The sequence below is a fragment of the Carassius auratus genome, chromosome 4, assembly GCF_003368295.1.
Source record: "Carassius auratus strain Wakin chromosome 4, ASM336829v1, whole genome shotgun sequence".
In the NCBI taxonomy this organism is placed as follows: Eukaryota; Metazoa; Chordata; class Actinopteri; order Cypriniformes; family Cyprinidae; genus Carassius; species Carassius auratus.
Genome location: NC_039246.1, coordinates 28248763 through 28267072, shown reverse-complemented (window position 1 = coordinate 28267072; position 18310 = coordinate 28248763). Strand labels below are relative to the sequence as shown.

The 18310-nt window shown below is 39.7% G+C and overlaps 1 protein-coding gene across 1 annotated transcript; it reads right to left on the bottom strand.

Annotated features, from left to right (window-relative positions):
• Positions 1-967: 967 nt before the first annotated feature.
• LOC113057024 (AT-rich interactive domain-containing protein 2-like) lies at positions 968-13292 on the bottom strand (the record flags this gene model as incomplete). The annotated part of the gene is made up of 16 exons (XM_026224027.1): positions 968-2474; positions 3262-3353; positions 3445-3574; positions 3655-3737; positions 3831-3969; positions 4051-4193; positions 6132-8353; positions 8972-9168; positions 9290-9424; positions 9508-9583; positions 10274-10438; positions 10569-10778; positions 11229-11325; positions 12633-12883; positions 13026-13095; positions 13170-13292. Coding segments are annotated over 16 exons (4245 nt in total), but the record flags the coding sequence as incomplete, so codon positions are not given.
• Positions 13293-18310: the final 5018 nt, after the last annotated feature.

The following is an 18310-nucleotide window of genomic DNA, read 5'->3' as shown; positions in this document are numbered from 1 at the left end:
AGATATAAATCAAGGTAGATCTTGAATAACATTATTTTGTAGTGATTCAAATGTATTATAATAAACTGTTGACGACAATAAAACAACAACTAGCAAATGACCTGTTCACACACACACACACACACATATATAATTAATTTAATTCCGATCACTTGAAAATATTTTTCAGCAAGGAAATAGCCGTAATAGTGTAATTCACACAGTTCACCACAGGAGGGCGCCCGGACTCGAATTATCATATATATATATATTAAATCTGCTAAATGTATACATTTGTATATGTTTATTACAGAACACATGATAGGTAAATCCTGTGGTTAACTGTGTAATTACTCTTATTTCCTTGCTTAAAAAAACTATTTTTCATATAAAGATCAAATTATCTAAATATTTATATAACGATTTGTAAATTGACATTGGAATAATAAAACTGATTGTTTTAATACCTTTTTATTTTAAGATGAAATAAGACCCAACAATGTTCTTGACAATGTTTGAAAAACGTAAAAATGTAAATAAATAAAATACATAAAGATATTATTTGCATTATTAAATTTGACAGGTAAAAATCGCTTGCATCAATCTTACATAAATGGATCCATTTCTTTACAGAAAACAAAAATGTAGAAATGGTTCTCAGAGTTTTGTAATTATTGCAATGTAGATTTTTTTTGTACTGTACTACAAAAACAAAGAAATCATTAATGATCGAATTATCTAAATATTTAATGATATTTAAATACTTTACACATGGGCATATTGTGTAGCTCTTATCTGCACCCCAATTTCTCTATATGCATAATAAAAGTCATGATATATTTTTTTCTATTAACTTTCTATTACTGAAATCCCTAAATCGCACACACCTATAAAAAAAAAAAAAAAGAAAGAAAAAAAAAAAAAGAAAAAAAAAATTAAATCCAGATGACTGCGGGATCCCCAAGGGAAAAAAGGCATGTCAACAGTGTGTCAAAAATGTTCAGTCTTTTATTTAAAAACTATAAACAGTCACCAAAGTAAATGAAGCCAATCTTTATCAGACTGTTAGATATATGCATCATCGCACACCCTACAGACACTGCAGAAATGGTGAGGGGGTGGGAGGGGACGGGGTCGTGACCCCGCTGGGATGCTAACACAACAGGCAATAATAAATGTTACACAACACACAGCAGAGAGGACAGCCTGGGGTCCGGGAGCCGGAATGTGGCGTGATCGTAAGAATGGATGAAAAAAATAAAATAAATGGAAAACCCAAAATAGTACAATAAAATCCCACACTATATTAAGATAGAAAAAAGGTCTGGAGGAAAATATCATACCTGCACGGAAAGCAAATAACACAGGAGAAAACCTGTATAAAACTCCATGTATTTAAACCAATTTACAAATACAAAAAGAATCACGTACGCGCGGTCGGGCTCGTACTCCGACGCTTACAGTGAATACAGGTTGAGGGGAATACCTTCAATATGTTTGTCTCTTCTACAAAATGACATATGATATATTATTTCATACTCTTTCAGCCAGCAAAATGAGTTCTACAAGTTATAACAGTACAAAAAAGGGGAGAAAAACAAAAAAAAACAAAATCACAGTTCCACAAAAAAAAAAACCTGTAGCCCTCCGCCAGCCCTCCCAAAACTTTACAGCATCAGTACCTTTGCAGAATATTTACAGGGTTTAAGTACATTCATCCACTGCTGAGTATAGAATCACATCTCAAACAAGTAACCAGGGGTTGAAGAAAATAAAAATAAAAACGTGAGTCTGAACCTACTAACGTAATGCTTCTGATACCAGCGGGCAGCAGCGGCATGAAGGAGGGAGATTTAACTTTATATCTATTCACAAATATTTACACAATTTTTTTTTTTTTTCATTTACTCATATTGGTATTTATTTCAATAATAAATAAGTGAAAATATAATCGGCTCAAGTAAGAAAACCAAGCTATCAAGTTGTAAAGAAAAAACGAAATCTAGCCACACCTCTGCCACACTTGCCCCGCCCACAGAATCCCCCCCACGCTCCTCCGGGAACTATAAAAATGTGCTCGTTGGGCCAGGCGTGAAGAGGGGGTCAGAAGAGGGAGATGGGCGCTGGTTTCTGAGTGGCTGGTGGAAGACCCGTGGCAGTTTGTGAGGGAGGGGGAGGAGAGGGACTGGGTGGAGTGGAGAGAGAGAGAGAGAGAGAGAGAGAGAGAGGGCAAGAGAGAGAGAGAGAGCGAGCGAGAGAGAGAGAAGGGTGGGTGTGTGGGGGGTTTAGGGAGACGACCCAACGACGCTGGCGACCTGTGTGGCAGCAGAATGGGGAAATGGGCTTCTCGTCTCCTTCTGAAGGTTTTTGGGTTGAGCTGAGCTCAGGTCTGCAGAGCGCGTGTGAGTTCGTAAAGGCATTTGGCGAGCGTGGTGGAGACCTCCATAGAGCTCAGCGCCAGCACAGAGAGATGATTTTCATGCCGCCTGACCAACCTGAACACAAACACACAACAATCAGACACGGATTACATTTATGAAGTCTACTTGAAGTCATTTTTGTATTTTCATGCTAGAAGTCACATTTTACTCCAAAAAAAAAAAAAAAATCAATAAAAATTTCATTGCATTAAGAATGACAATAACAGTATTACTGTTAATATAATAATTACTAATAACAGTAATACTAATCCATTCTAATCCAAAAAGACAATTTTAAGTCTTAAAAATATGAAAATAATTGCACTGTTAAATTAAACATTCCCTACATACATCTTATAGAATTTGTATAAAATGTAAAAAATATTTGAAAAAAAAAAAAAGAAAAAAAGTACTCTAATTTTTATTAATGCAAGGGCAGACATTTTTGTAGTGTAGTCTGTACTCTAAAATCCAATTCTTATAAATATAGTGATCTAATTATCAAAATACTTTTCAGTGTGCTTTTATATTCACATACTGAAATAATAAAACAAAGGTGAAATCTTGACTGAACAATGTTCTTGACGATGTTTAAATGAAAATTAATATGTAATAAATAAAAAGTTAAGATTTCTTAAATCAATTTAATTTTTTTAAAATAAATTAATAAAATAAAAATGGTTCTCTGATTTCCATTACTGCAATGATCAAATTATCTAAATGTTTAAACCTATTTAATACTTGTAAGCAAGTAAGTAAGTGTGTGTGTGAGAGAGAGAGAGAGAGAGAGATTTATACATAGATTTCATGTCACCGATCAGAAATCTACAAATCAACCACCACACTGAAATATTTTACTTACTTCCGTCCACAATCCGAGTACTTGGCGATGCTCTTTAACGTTAAGGCAGCAGTTAGTCTAATGTGTTTGGTCATTGGTCCCTCTTTATCGTCCTGAGCAGGACCAAAAAAAATATATATTTCAAGCTTGACACATCTATCAGCAGCAGAACGATCATTGTTTACGTGAGGTAATAATACTGACTGTGAAGTCCCTGAACACCAGGTTTCGCGAGCCCCTGCGTAACGCCATCAGAGCTGCACTGGGGTGGTTGACGAGCGCTTTCTGTGGTCTGGAAGGAAGTGGAGGACTGCTGACCGCCGCTGGAGGAGACCTGCACATCAACACAGTCACAATCTCCATCACAATCATCTACTACCTTAAACCAGCATGAGCTAAAGAAGCCATACACACTTGGAAGTGTTAGGGTTGCTGCCTTGCGTTTGCTCCTCCAGTTTGAGTGCAGCTAAGAGCGCTTCCCTCGAGCAGTGCTTATCCTGCAAAACACACACTCTTGATTAGTCAAACACACACAGGGATAGATGTCATTATGACCGCATCAACAGAAAGAGAGAAAGATGGGATCTTGCCTGGAGGTGTGTGATGAAGGATAGTCTCTGGCGAGGAAAAGGTTCACAGCCCTCCCATTGGCACTGCCCTGGGTACGCATCTTTACTGCCATGACAGGTAGCTGCATGGTAAAACACCTGTGATGGCGTGTCAAACCACCTGAAACAACACCAAGTTAGCATGAACCAGCCTTCTCAAGACAGACATAAACAAAGCAAAGCTCATCACATGCGTCCTCACCGTTTGCACGCCTGCCACTGACATCTGAAGTTCTGTCCAGGTTTACGAGCTTGATCTGGAGAGAGGGCGGGTGCTGGAGAACTCTGATTGGTTGCCTGTGCAGCCGGATCCACTGGAGGCGGAGTCTGCACTGACATCGGCTGCTGCACACATGAACAATCAATGAGTCTTTAAGACTTATTTTTTTATTTTTATTTTTACAGTAAATGCAAGAAATACAAATATAGCTGAATTTTGTAGATTTCAGATATATATATATTATTTTTAAACAAAGGTCAAAGCTCCTTTTGTAATGTAGCTTTCTGAGGGTGCACTCTTGTCATAAATTCATTATTACTTTTCCAACATAATTTTTAACAAAAAATATTGGTAAAATATATATTTGGGAGTCTTAGACCTTTCTTCCCCTTGCACAATCTCAAAATAAATTTGAGGAATATCACTTATTATTCAAACTGGGCACTTCATTTGGATTCATTTTTTCATGTTCCTGTGGCTCATTGCGCTGATAGCACAAAAGGTTGTCGATTCGATTCCCAGGAAACACTTTAGGTAATTTTATTTTGCCTAAATGCACTGTAAGATGATTTTTTTTTTAATGTAGAATTTTATGTTTTCTTTGATTATTTCATGACTATTTCTCTCATTTCGATTTCTCAATTGCAGGTGTGGCGTTTTTTATTATTAACAGCTCTTGTTTTTACTAGGGTTGTCAGTTAAACGCGTTAACTTTGAGTTTTGAAGTCGTCATCGGATTGGTTTAATTATACAGGATTTTTGGGAGACGTGTGTGTTGCGTTCTTTAAACTATGCCTGGAAACATAGATGCTGTGGTGCCAAACCCCCTCACGAAAAGAAGAACGCTGTTGTGTATACAACTGTGATCATGAGCTCTTATCAGCATCAACTAAACACTGGATTCTCAAAAGTATGTGAAATATTTACAGTTTGCAGCATAGAATCTTTAAAATACGTCAGAGTTTTACACAGCGGACTGTTGTTGTGGCAACATTTCCACACCTAGTAACTCTGAAATGAAATGGTGTGATTGGTTGTTTGACATGTCAATCAAACGGTCTCATGGGCGGGTCTTGGCCAATGAAAGCTCCCATGGATTCCAGACCTTCAGCCGTCAGTCTGGCTATGTGAGACTAATTAAGAGCAAGAATGTTTTTCAGCCCAAAAACAACAGAAAAACTAAGATTAACTACTATAATTGTTGCATGCTAGGTAATTTCACATGCAAGTTCTCATTTCTGTAACATGAAAATAAATCTCACTGGCATTACAGGAATTTGTGAGATTCATAGGAATATCCTGGCTGAACAATTGATGTCAGTTCACATCAACTAAATCAACATCTAGCAAGCATGTGAAAAATCAACAAGTAACTAAACTGTTTTCTGAGTAAAGCACTACTACAGTTGGAACAGGGTAAACAGATATTATATTTCACCAGTTGATTAAATCAACTGTACACAGCAAGACAACTGTTTCGTGCAAAAAGTTTTCTGAAACGTTAAATATGCAAAGGATGAATAATTTAATTAAATAAGCACTAATTTGCTAATTTGATTAACCTAGCAATGAAATCAATCAGTTGACATTGTAGAGTTAAAGGTTTGCAGAGAGAGGATTTTGGATTCCTCAATCTCTCAATTAATCTATATTAATCTAATTTACATTAAATGTAATAAACTACCAACAGGCAGAAAAAAAAAAAAAACTTAAAAAAAAACCAAGCAAATGTTATAATGGACAAACCTCACCTTAAAAAAACATTTGAATATATTCAGTAAAAAAACTGTAAAGATTGGTGTAAGTGCTGAAAAAAACTCCTTTAAACATATGTATTGTAACTGTAATCAACAGATGTAAATAGATAACTTATTTATAACAAAATAAACACTTAAATGTGTATTTGGATACTTTCTTTACACTAGTCTGAAAGAAGACAAGTTATGGAATAAAAAAAATGCCTGAAATGTGATTGACCAGTGCATGAAAAACAATGGTTTTGTGTGCAGTGCTTTGCCTTAAAAATTTTATATGTATGTAACCAAGAGTCAAAAACACATTACCTGAGCATTGGTTTCAGGAAGCGGCGAGGGCACACTTGGTCTCTGCTGCGCTGCATTCTCTATTGCTACTTTTGCTACTGTGCTTGGGTCTGCGCCCGCCGGCACGGCCACCATGGTGGCACAGTTACCGGCATTGTTAGGGTCGCTGATAGTCACTATGCGTACGCCCATTTTGGTGGGGATTCCAGAGTTACCTCTGTCCCCATCCTCCAGCGGTCTCTTCAACGGCCGGCTCTCCAAGGTGCCGTTAGCGGGAGGAGGCGGTGGCTCGGAAACAGCTGGAGGTGGGGAGTGGTTATGAGGTGGATGCTGTTGCCTTAGGCCCAATGTCTCTGAGTTGGGGCCATTTGAGATCTCCGTGCCGTGGCTGGGCCCGTTGGCCAAGCGTTCGACCTGCTCTGCTTTGGCAGTGTCCTGCTGAGGAGCAGCAAGAGAGTCCGTGAGACCCAAAGCCCCGTGCGCTTTCTGAGGCGACAACACCTCGCCGTTCCCCATGTGTTTGGAAGCCTTGTGATTTGGAATGTTTTTGCTCGGATGGGTGACGTCTGATCGATCGAAGTCGCACACCCCATTCACCATTAGCTTTTTAGGGTCAGAGGGTGTCTGCTTCCCAGGGACGCCGCTGTCGCCGCCTTGCCCCACAGGGCCGTTTAGCGCCTCTGCTTGGCTGTTCCCTGAGTGGTATGGAGGTAGACTCGAGTCAAACTTCCTCCCGTTGAGCAGCTTTGCCGCAGGTCCATCCACCTCTGCGGATTCACCATTACTGGCTTTGGCCGAACCATCGGTGACGGAGTTGTTCTCCATGACCTCGATCTTGCGTTCGTGGATGTGGAGCCCCGTGGTGTCCTTGGCCTCCTCCTCCTTTTGGCAGATGATTCTGTCACCTCGGAAAGGTGGAATGGGCGTGGCTCCTGCAATTGGCAGAGGCGGAGTCAACTGCAGGCCGATTGTGGGCGGGGTTTGCGCTCCCTGGCCGGGGAAGCCAGAGTTTGGCACTACTGTGAAGGTAACTTGGTTGCTGGGTGAAGCCTGCAGCAGGGTGCCAGGGGTGGAGGTGGAGATGATCTGCCCTGGGAGGATGGAGATGGGAACGGCACCGGTCGCCTGCAAGGGGCTCTGCATAAGTTGTACGTTCAACTGCGGTTGAGACGCCACTGGACCGCTGTTGGTCACCTGGTAGACGACTTGCGGGCTTGGCGCCCTGGTACTTGCAGGAGCGGGAACTTGCGGAGCAGGGAGTATGAGTTTTCCACCTGGGGTAGAAGGACCACGTTTCGGAAGCAGTAACTGTTTAATCAGACTGGATTCTGTGGAGGTAGGTTGGGCTGGGGGTGGCGGAGGGGGCGGAGTCTGCTGAAACTGCCGCTTGACGGACAGCATGTGGCTGACTGTGTTGGGCGGGGCTTGCTGCATGGGGGCGGGGTTAGTGATTGGTGCGTTTGGGGAAGTGGGAGACTGAGTGGACTGCGGCTGGATGGTTTGAGGACTGGGGTTGGTCAGTATGATTTGATGGATGGCTGGGGCGAATGCGGTGTTGGATTGCTGATTCTGACTGACGATGACTAAGCTTTGCTGTTGCGGTTGTTGAGGTTGAGGCTGTGACGACTGCGATGCAGGTTTGGGGGCGATATTTTGAAACGCGATGCGGTTGCTAGTCACGCCTGAAACAGTCACGACCTGCCCTCCTGCCATCAGCGAAGTGCAAGGTGCACTGACATACTGAGGCGGCGCGAGCATTACAGACTCTTGGGAAGGGGCACCTTGCTGTCCCTGGGGGGCTTGCAGGTGCTGCTGGGCCACAGAAGGACAAACACCTTGCACTCGACCTGTAAAAACGTGTCCCTGGGGCGTCGGCCCCTGCTGGATCAGTGTAACGGGAGCATGATGGAGCAAGGGCTGCTGGGTAGGCAAGCCGCTGTGGTTGGGAACAGCATGTGCAGCGGTGGCTGTGGGGATGGAGCTCTGGATCATGGCCGTTTTGAGAATGTCATTGGGTTGTATGGGAACTGGGGCGGTGGCGGGAGGGCATGGAGTAGGAAGTGCAGCTTGTCCTGGCGGGTTCATGGGGAGTCGGTGAACAGTTGGGGCTGGAGCAGGAGCACTGGGAGCGTTGGTGTGTGAAGGTCCGTGCATGGTGAAGGCCACCTGTGGTGCTGCCTGGCCGGCAGTAAGGCTTGGTGCTGGTGTCCGGACAAGCTGCCCTCCCACACCAGGAGACAGCGCTGCATGAACACACAAGGAGGAACAAATCATCTATAAATGCAACTGGCTTAACGCATTAAACCCTGGATGGGCTTTTGTTTTATTCTCACACCTTGGTAAATTACATCTAGTGTTCAAGTTCAGCAATGCACAATGGGGCTAACTAGGGTCTTACGATTTTCATGATGCAGAAAACATTTCATAAAAAGTCATAAAAATTAAATTGGCTGTATAACAGAATTTGGCCAAATTAAAATATGGCAAGATATGGACTAATTTATTTATTTATTTATTTATTTTTAATGCCATGTCAGCTTCGATGGCTATGTTAAACTAGGTTTCCATTTTTACAACTGTCCTATTATTTATAGATATTGGTATTCTGCTATTGAAGAGATGTCACGTCACTTTTTTTTTTAAGAGATGCTACATGATTTTTTTTGTTGTTCCAATAACAAATTTCTATTCTATTATTTTCAGCAATTTTTTTTTACCACCATGTTTAATAGTAAATCTGAATTTAATCATAAAACAAACAAGGTTTAAAAAGCTTAAAACCAAGATCAAATGCAGTGTAAAGCATCTTTCTAGACTGCTAGAATGAGAGATCTTGGGCCAATATTAAGAGTTTTTCCTACCTGACTGGAGCTGAGGGGTTTCTAGAGGAGCTTCGTGTTTGGGAACTGGTGCAGGACTGGCCTGCTGCTGCTGCTGAAAATAAAGCTGGACGGGAAGAGGAATCGGCCTCTTCCGCACACCAACCACGTGGATTTGAGCCTGTCCATTCAGCCGTGTGTCCTCCACACGCTTCACCGTGTGATTAGGAAACAGCGTTCTGAGAAGCACACAAGCACAGTCTTGATTTTATGTTTGAGTGGTGAGTTTCAGCATTCAACATTTACCATTTGGGACAGCACAGAAACAACTTCACAGTATCTGCCCAACATTGATCTCACCTCAGGCATTTGTAGAAGTTATTGGATGTTAACACGCCACCCCGTGCCATCTTGCTGCAGGTCGCCAGATATTCAGAGTACATCTCAGAGCGAGAGACCGAACCATCTGGATGAACCTCAAAATGAGCATTCAGCCTAACAAGGACAGAAAGCATTCATAAAACACTACAAAACATAACAGATTTGAGAAATGTAAGAAAGAAAGATGTAAATCTTACCACTGAGTTGTGAATTTCTCTCCATCTACTTCCACAATCCCAGGCGGAGGTGTAGACTGCACAGGCGCCCGGTTTACTACAAAGAAACAAACCCAAAAACACTGTAAATACAAATTACATAAACTCCTTTCTCATTAATTTTCCATTTCAATGCACATTTTTGATGAATATTTTTAAACCCTAACTTGAAAGCAGTAGTAGTCTGTTTAAGAAAAATTATCTTCTATTTTGTGAAATATCATAAACACTGATGGGGGAATTTTATCACAAAAATAATAATAATTACTTTTACCTCCAAAAAGGGGGAACTTTTTCAAGAGTTTTAACAGAATATATATATATTTTTTTAGAAAATATGCGAGTAGAAATATTACAATCCAATAAAATGTCTCACACACAATGAGCTCTTGATGATGTAAATGTGCATTTTGATTTCCACTTAATTTTACAGTGCCTGTTGCAGTGTAACTATACATTTAAGTACTGATTAAGGTTAATTAACTGCACGTAGTTACTGTAAAGTCAGGATGAGAAGTTGGTTTACAGTTAGCTGCATGTAACTATGCATAGTATATTATTACTATAGTAAATACATGTAATGTATAGGAAGGACACCGTAAAAATAAAGCGTAACTGCAAACTGCATTTGTCCTATCTACTCTTGACGGTAATTAAAAGATAAAGTACTTCTTGTGATATCTGAATATGCAATTTTGTACATCTCTAGACCACACAAAATCCGACAGCGGATACACAGGACACTCACCAGCGCCAGGAGTGCCTTGTGTAGGCGGGGGAATGTGCTCGACAAGCTGCGGCCGAACCTCTGAGACCTGACTGCTCGAGGCCTGATGCTCGATGAGTTTTACTGCCGTCAGGGCGTCCGGTCCGAACGTGTGCAGGTCTACTGACACCAAACGCACTAGAAGATCTGACACATGAACATGCAAACCATGTCAGTTCACTGCTCCTGACGGTTAGTGGTGCAAACACATTTTCAGGCTGACACATCACAATTTTTGGAGGGAGGAAATCATTGACCAAAACGTGTGAACGTGTACCTATGCTTCTCTCCACAGAGGAGATCTTCGAGCACGTGATCTCCCCGAGCTCGGCCAGCTGGTACAGGACCTCGAGCGCGGAGATGACCAGCATGATGTCCGGCAGCGTCAGGAGGGCGATGACTTCTCGGTACGACTCCTGATCCACATACTCACAGATCAGAACGCCGTTATCCTCCACTTTGCTCAGGTTCCCCAGAATTTCCATGGCTGTAGGATGCAATGGAAATAATTAGCAACTCTCCAAAGAAAAGGACAAGGTTTAACGCAGGGCTCTAGAGTGCAAACATTTCTTGAGAATGTGCGAGTTAAAGTTTAACGTGGTCACACTGTGCATGGTTTGTGCTTCTCTAAAGTGTCGGCTCCATATAGCACGCGTTGCATAGGCATGAAACATTGAAGCAGGAGTCAGATTTGAGATCTTTTCTTGTAAAATTTGACAAGATTGCAAATTCGAAGCCCGGCTTATAACACAGCAAAAGAGGAACTCCTGTTCACAAAATACAAATCAAACTGATGAAAAGAACGGGTTGAATGTTAACCACTTTCGTTACCATATAACAATGAAGTATGATAAAAGTTGATTAATGCCATGCTGCAGCAATTGAGTCTAGAGCCCTGGTTTAATGGCATGAACAGTTCACCCTAAAAGACGCTTACCCCTAATTTTGAGAAAAAGATCCCGTGACAACAAACACTTCGTGATGGTGTGAAACATCAGATGCGTTGTTCGGAAATCAACTGGATCCAGCTGAAGCTGAAAAAGCACAAAGAGACATTTAATAAAATATACAAATTGCCAACAAATCCAAACATGAAGCATACATTTCATAGAGTGCTGCATGGATAACATTAATTTTAGCACTTCTGGTTTCATCGTTTTGAAGTTAATGGGTTATTTGAATGAGTTTTTTATTAAATGCTTGAATTAAGGTTTCTGGTGAACCACTGCTCAAGATTTTGATATTTCATTCTATGACATAAAACATATCAGTTATACCTCTTTGCGATTTTCTTTTAAGATTTAACTTTTCTTAAAACAGATAAAATACAAAAAAAGGTAAAACAGCGATGTAAGACGAAGCTGAAGGAGAAAGTGAGAATGGGAATGCAGATGAGAGTTCACGCAGAGCTAGACAAGACATGGTTAAAAAGTATATCAATTGGAATTTTTATTTTAGAAAAATTAGAATCGCTGGATAAGACCCTTCTTCCTCAGCTGTGATCATTTAGAGCCATCTGAAACTGCATTTAAACTGCATTTTGGAAGTTCTCGCGGGCACCATAGAAGTCTATTATATGGAGAGAAATCCTGAAATGTTTTCCTCAAAAACATACCGTATTTTCCGAACTATAAGTCACACTTTTTTCATAGTTTGGCTGGTCATGCGACCTAAGTCAGGTGTGACTTATCAAAATTAATTTGACATGAACCGAGAGAAATGAACCAAGAGAAATGAACCAATAGAAAACATTACCGTCTACAGCTGCGAGAGGGCGCTCTATGCTGCTCAGTTCTCCTGTAGTCTACACTGAAGACATAGAGCACCCTCTCGTGGCTGTAGACGGTAATGTTTCTCTTGGTTCTAAATAAATGCGACTTCTACTCCAGTCCAGTGCGACTTATATATGTTTTTTTCCTCATCATGACGTATTTTTGGACTGATGCGACTTATACTCAGGTGCGACTTACAGTCCGAAAAATATGGTACTTTCTCACGACAGAAGGAAGAAAGAAAGACATGAACATCTTGGAAGGCACGGGGGTGAATACGTTATCTGTAATTTTTTGTTCTAGAAGTGAACTAATCCTTTAAGAGAGACCGATCTAAAATGGGTTCAGGTGTGAAATTAGATTTGAATGTCCACAAAACCACAAAATGTCATGAATCATGAACATTTGTTGTTCTGAGAGCTTATTTTCTGCAATACTCCAAAAGCCAATAGAATATTCCTGTTGGGTTTTTGGTAAAGGAAACTTGTTGATGTTAACTTACATTGTTTGCTGACAAAAATATGTCATAATTGCAGCACTCTATAGAGATGTAGATTGAGGACTCTAACCTCTCCGGCGACGTTGCCGAGTGTATCCAGACCCAGCTGCCGCAGCTGGACGAAGGAACAGTGCGCACACAGTAAGAGGAAGCGCAGACATGTGCGATTAGCTGCCAGGAGTTTGATGTTGGCCTCCTCGAAGGATAAGTTCCTCAGAATCATTGCCACCTGCAACACCCGCTGGCCCTCGACGTCCCCGATGCCTACGGCACGTGTCGGGTGGAAGAGAGGAGTGCAGACGTCCCTCATCTCCAATCCATCTGAAAAAATGACAATGCACACTTAGTGTGAAGTAATGCTTGGTTAAAACATATCGACTAATCAAACCGAAACAACACTTCATTCAGCATCTTCACCACATGAAAGGAAACGAGAGTAGTTGGGACGTAAACAACCACATACTTTGGGGTGTGCAGCTCTTGTCTGAGATGAGATCTTTCACTTCATTGTCTTCAATGACATCTTTCCAAAACTAAAATAAAAATAAGAGTTAAGAGCACAAAAACAGATACTGTGCAAGAAAAGCAAGTTGATATCTTCTCTTACCCTCACAAAGTCCCGTGATGTCTTCTCCTGCCAGTCTGTCCCAAATAGAGCAGAAAAGCTGCCTAATGCTGAAAGACAAACATATGTAACATTAGCAGACCCATGCAGTCTTAAAGTGCGAGTACTATAGAAAACGCAGTATTAAGCATACAGTCCGTCGAAGACTCCCGTGTGTGCCAGCAGCAGTGTGACGAGTTTGGGCTCTTTTTCTAGCTGCATGGCGTGCTTGCTCTCGTTGGACAGGAGCGTGCACACGTTAATGGCGAAGTCCACCTCGTTCGGGAGCCCAGACAGGAGAGACAGCACCAGTTTGTTGTAATCGGATGGAGGGACAAAATCCATCGACAGCCCATAGCTTTGGCGGAGATAGTCTGGTCAAACAAAGGATAAGCAAAATAGTTTTTATATATTTCTACAGATTTCATGAAGAAATTGTGAGCGGTAATTGGCCATGTGTCTTGGAGGTTGCTTGAGACTCATATAAAACTAGACTCAACAAAGTGTGAATGAATCTGGTTGTTCAAACCACATCTCTAAACTTCACTTCTCCCAAAAAGATCTACATCAGCATGTGGAAGTTAGGGGTTTGGCCCAATTAAATATGGATTGCATTTAATATTACAATCCTCTTCTCCATGTACATACTTGTGTATCTTACATATATATACTGAAGTACTGAAGCAACTGTGTGATAAATACCAACCCTAAACATTTTCTTAGCCCAGTGTAGTTAACTTACATTACTCAGTATTTTAGTACATTTTAAATGCACATACTCTAAAATAGAGCAACCTTTATATAAAATTTTTATGAACAAAAAAGGCATCTCATCAATCGAATTCATAAAATGTAAAACTTTAACAAACAATGCTCTATGCAAAGTTGTATTTGTTCCAGAAATGATCTTTGGTTGTAATTATTCTGGATTCTGTGCTTTGATTTAATACAAAAGTACAATGAAAAAAAAAAAAAAAAACCTGTGGTGAATTCAAAATTAATGCATAAAACTTTTTTTGACATATCAGCATAGGACTATATTCATGGCAAACTCAAGAACAATAACATTTAAAACTCTCTTAATTACAACTCTTCTAATGAACTGCACACAATTTAACTTTTTTTAAATAAGAAATAAATAAACTGCACAACAGAGGTTTATTGTTAAATTTAAAAACCTAGATAAAAAATTGTGGTATTGTGTCATTCTTCAGGAAAGTGCTTTATTAATTTCTTTTTAATTAAATTTAACTTTCATCTTTTATTATTTTATCTTCATTTATTATTATTAGAAGTACAATCTACTATACAAAAGTAATGCGTGTAAAATTTTTCAAATTAAACCAAACTTATTTTGGCAGGTTGTCACAAAGATCTTTTATTTTGTGTGCATCTGCTGAATTTAACCAAATTGTGAAATGCTGGTGAAGTGACTCTCAGAGCAGCTCTGGAGATGACGTTCACGTGTTCTTGTCCTCATGTAGTCAGACTAAAACCTACCCCAGTCCTTATGTAAAGGGAAATATCATCTGTCTCTCTGAAAGGAGCGCAGTGGCAGGAGTACGGTTTCCTTCATGGCATTAAGAGTTTTCACAGGTGCAGCTCCAACACACACTTACCCCTTGAACCAGCTCTGTGTGTGTGTGTGTGTGTGTGTGTGTGTGTGCGCGTGGGTCTCAGAGAAGCAGACAGGGCTCATCTGTACCTGATACAGTGTGTTGCTGGTAGTTGTATGACGTGGGTATTGCACCAATCGGAAGCAAATGTTTAGGATTCCCCGGCTGCCCTTCTTCATCATCCTCTCCGAAGTGATGCACCTTTTCATACTTCTCTAGATAGCTGCAGAGAGACCAGAAAAAGACATCAGCACACAGAATGACAGACAGATGGATACACACTCATTATCCCAGGGGAAATTTAAGAGACATGAAGAATTAAACATCCAGACACATTTATTCACTGACCAGTGAGCACCTGTTTAAAAGATTGAGTGGTTATAATATTATCGTATACATTTTCAGAGCATGTTTTAAATGTGCAGACATGGGTGCAGACTGTTTGGAGGGATAACGTGTGAACATCATTCATTTCAATGACCAAAATAAACAAACAAACCTGCGTGCCTCATGGACTGAGAAAAGCCATTAGCATTTTAGTTACTACAGTTTTTTTTAATTATTTATTCCAATAAATCAAATTTAGAGAGTCGAAGGGCTGACTGCCAATTTAATAACCATACATAGCAAACAATTTAAAAGACAGTAAATGAGACTTAAACAAACCTGCTTTAAGGGACAATATATGAGCCAGAAACTTTTAACTTTAATTACTTTTAAAAAGCATTGATGGATGTTTCTTACACATATGCAGCTTTTGCTTCACGAGAGTGGATTACTGTGATGTTTTATCAGCTGTTTGTACTCTCAAACTGAAGGCACCCAATTCAATGCAGAGGATCCATTGGTGAGGAAGTGGTATAATGCTAAATTTTTCTAAATCTGATTTTTTTTTAAAATGTCTTAGATGGCCTGAGGGTAGATGGCCATGATGCCGCGTTCCAGGAAACTCGTAAACCGTGTTTTTTCAACCTTAAACCCGTGAAAGTGCACTGAACGGTTTTCAAGGCAAGCACTGCTATTACTGTTGCTCATACTTATTCTAAACCCTTAAATAGATCACTGTCCTGTCATCATTTACTAACCTTCATCTCATTCCAATCCTGTACAGTATGTGTATTTATTGTTATGCACTGAAAGTCAGTGGGGTTCAGTACTGTTTTGAACCTCACTGATTTTCACTTTATGAACTAAAAGATTTAAACAAAAGGAAAATTATTATTATTATTATTAATAATAATAAAGAAAGTAACTCATATAAGTTTGCAATGGCATTAGGGTGATTCAGTTTTAATTACATTTTTTTGGAGAATTGTCCCTTAAGCTTTAAAGGGATAGTTCACCCAAAAATGAAAATTATATAATTAATCACTCATCCTTATGTTGTCCCAAACCCGCAAAAACTCAGTTTTTTAAATACATTTCAAGATATGTATGATACATTCTCAGAGCTGTAGACTGACAGTAATGTAATTAACACAATCAACATCCAGAAACACAGCAAGGAGATCGGTAAAATAATTAATGTGACTTAAGTGGTTCAGCCATAAATTTACAAAGCTACAATATGCAGATATGTTGTTTTAATTCAAATCAAAGCATAAATAAACATATAAAATTTATTCGCCACAGAATTAAAAGAAGTAATTGCAACTTTTTATCTCACAATTTGGACTTTGTTTCTTGTAATTCTGAGAAAAAAAGTAATGATTGTGAATAGAATTACAAAAGTCAGAGTTCTGTTTTACATCTCGCAATTCTGTATCACAAAAAAATAATTTATACTGCGACTTAAAGTATTAAACTTCTGCATACAGTATATCTCATCCTGTGACACTTTCAAAGTGATCAGATTTATGTATTTCATCTGGGGAATGGTTAGGCAGTGAAAATAATCCCATGATCAAAGCATTCATTTGCTTTCACTAGCTTTCACATTTTAAGCGACAACCTTAAACATCCTAGCAACCATCTGACATTGTGGTGGCAGCTTCCACTACTTAAATTTTCTTATATATACTGTTTTACAAATAAAGTTGTACACCATGTTTATCCAGCTTATTCATGTTGCTGATAATTGTAGTAGACTGTGATCTGCTTCTAATTAGAAGATTATATGTATGATTAGCCTTGTTTTCTATGGTGAACAAATTGTCAATCATCTTCACTTTGTCAGGAACACCCATGGAAAGAGTTCAAAAAGTTTCCAAATCCGCTTTTTTTTTCATACTCAACTCTGACGTGTTGTTTCAAACTGTCCTCATTTCATCCCTTCAGCTTTCACCTCGCTGGCTCTCTTCACCTCAAATAGCTACAGTGTGCCTTTAGGCAGCACTCTTTCTGCTAGTTGCTCCTGAGCTGGATCCAAGTCAGCTGACCATGTAACCGATCCAGTCTGCTAGGTACATTTTCCAAAATATGCTCTGTATGCTTTGTCTGGCTTCTGTTTTGTGGAGGGAAAAGCCTACAGGGAAAAGGTTTTCCATTCCAGACACTTGGTTGGTATTGAAGAACATTCTATAAAGGGGAAACATTCCATTATCCTCAGTTTCCTGCCAGGCTGCTTCTCTTGTAGGTCTGGCCTGCTACTTACTGTACGTAAGTTGGCAGGAGTTTAGATCTGGCAATATAGACCCATTGCTGCAGTATTTTAGTGTTTTTTGTTTATTGTTGAACAGGCTAACGAGGGTAATAACCAATTCAGAATCAAAGTGAGGAATACAGAGCTACAGTTAATAAAAGAGGCTGTGGGATTAGACACAAATGTTCCACATTTATCAAGCTACCTTGCTGTCTACTGGTGGCATAGGAAGCAATTCTAAAAGTGTGGTCACATTTAACATTGCTCTGCAAATCTTCTACGGTTAGCTATAGTCATTTCAATTGATGTGAATTGATATTTCATGTGAGGGTGAAAGTTTTCTCTTTGCAGATTCAAGTAAATCACATGGATTTTAACCTTTGATATTGTTTTTTTTTTTTGGTAGAAAATTGGTAGAAAGTGGTCCAACATGTTTATATGAAGTGATTGTTCAAAAGAAAATCTGAAAAAATTGGCAAACAGAGTTCCTCCATTAACTAACTATTTTAATGTTCCTGAGGCTCAGTATTAGAGCATTGCGTTAGGTTGTGGGTTCAATTCCTAGGGAACAAACATAAAAAATGTATAGCCTGAATGCATTTTAAGTCGCTTTTGGACAAAAGTGTCTGCTAAATGTTTATGTAAATCAACTACAGCCTCTTGTTTGCAGTTTAAAGAATCAGTAGAGAGGACAAATTATTTGGGTTTCAGGCACCATTGAGCTCATAAATTCTCTTTCCAGCAAACATACTGCTGATATGTATTCACAGTGCCTTTTTAATAAATATGTCTTTACAAATATGACTATTACAGGATTACAAGTAGTGGTTTACATTTTCTGAACATAATAGGATTTGTTATGCAATTCCTAAGATGTTCTGAGTGGTTACTATTTCATTGCTATGCAACTGCTTGGGGTGTTCTGATGGTTGGCAAGCAATTCCTAA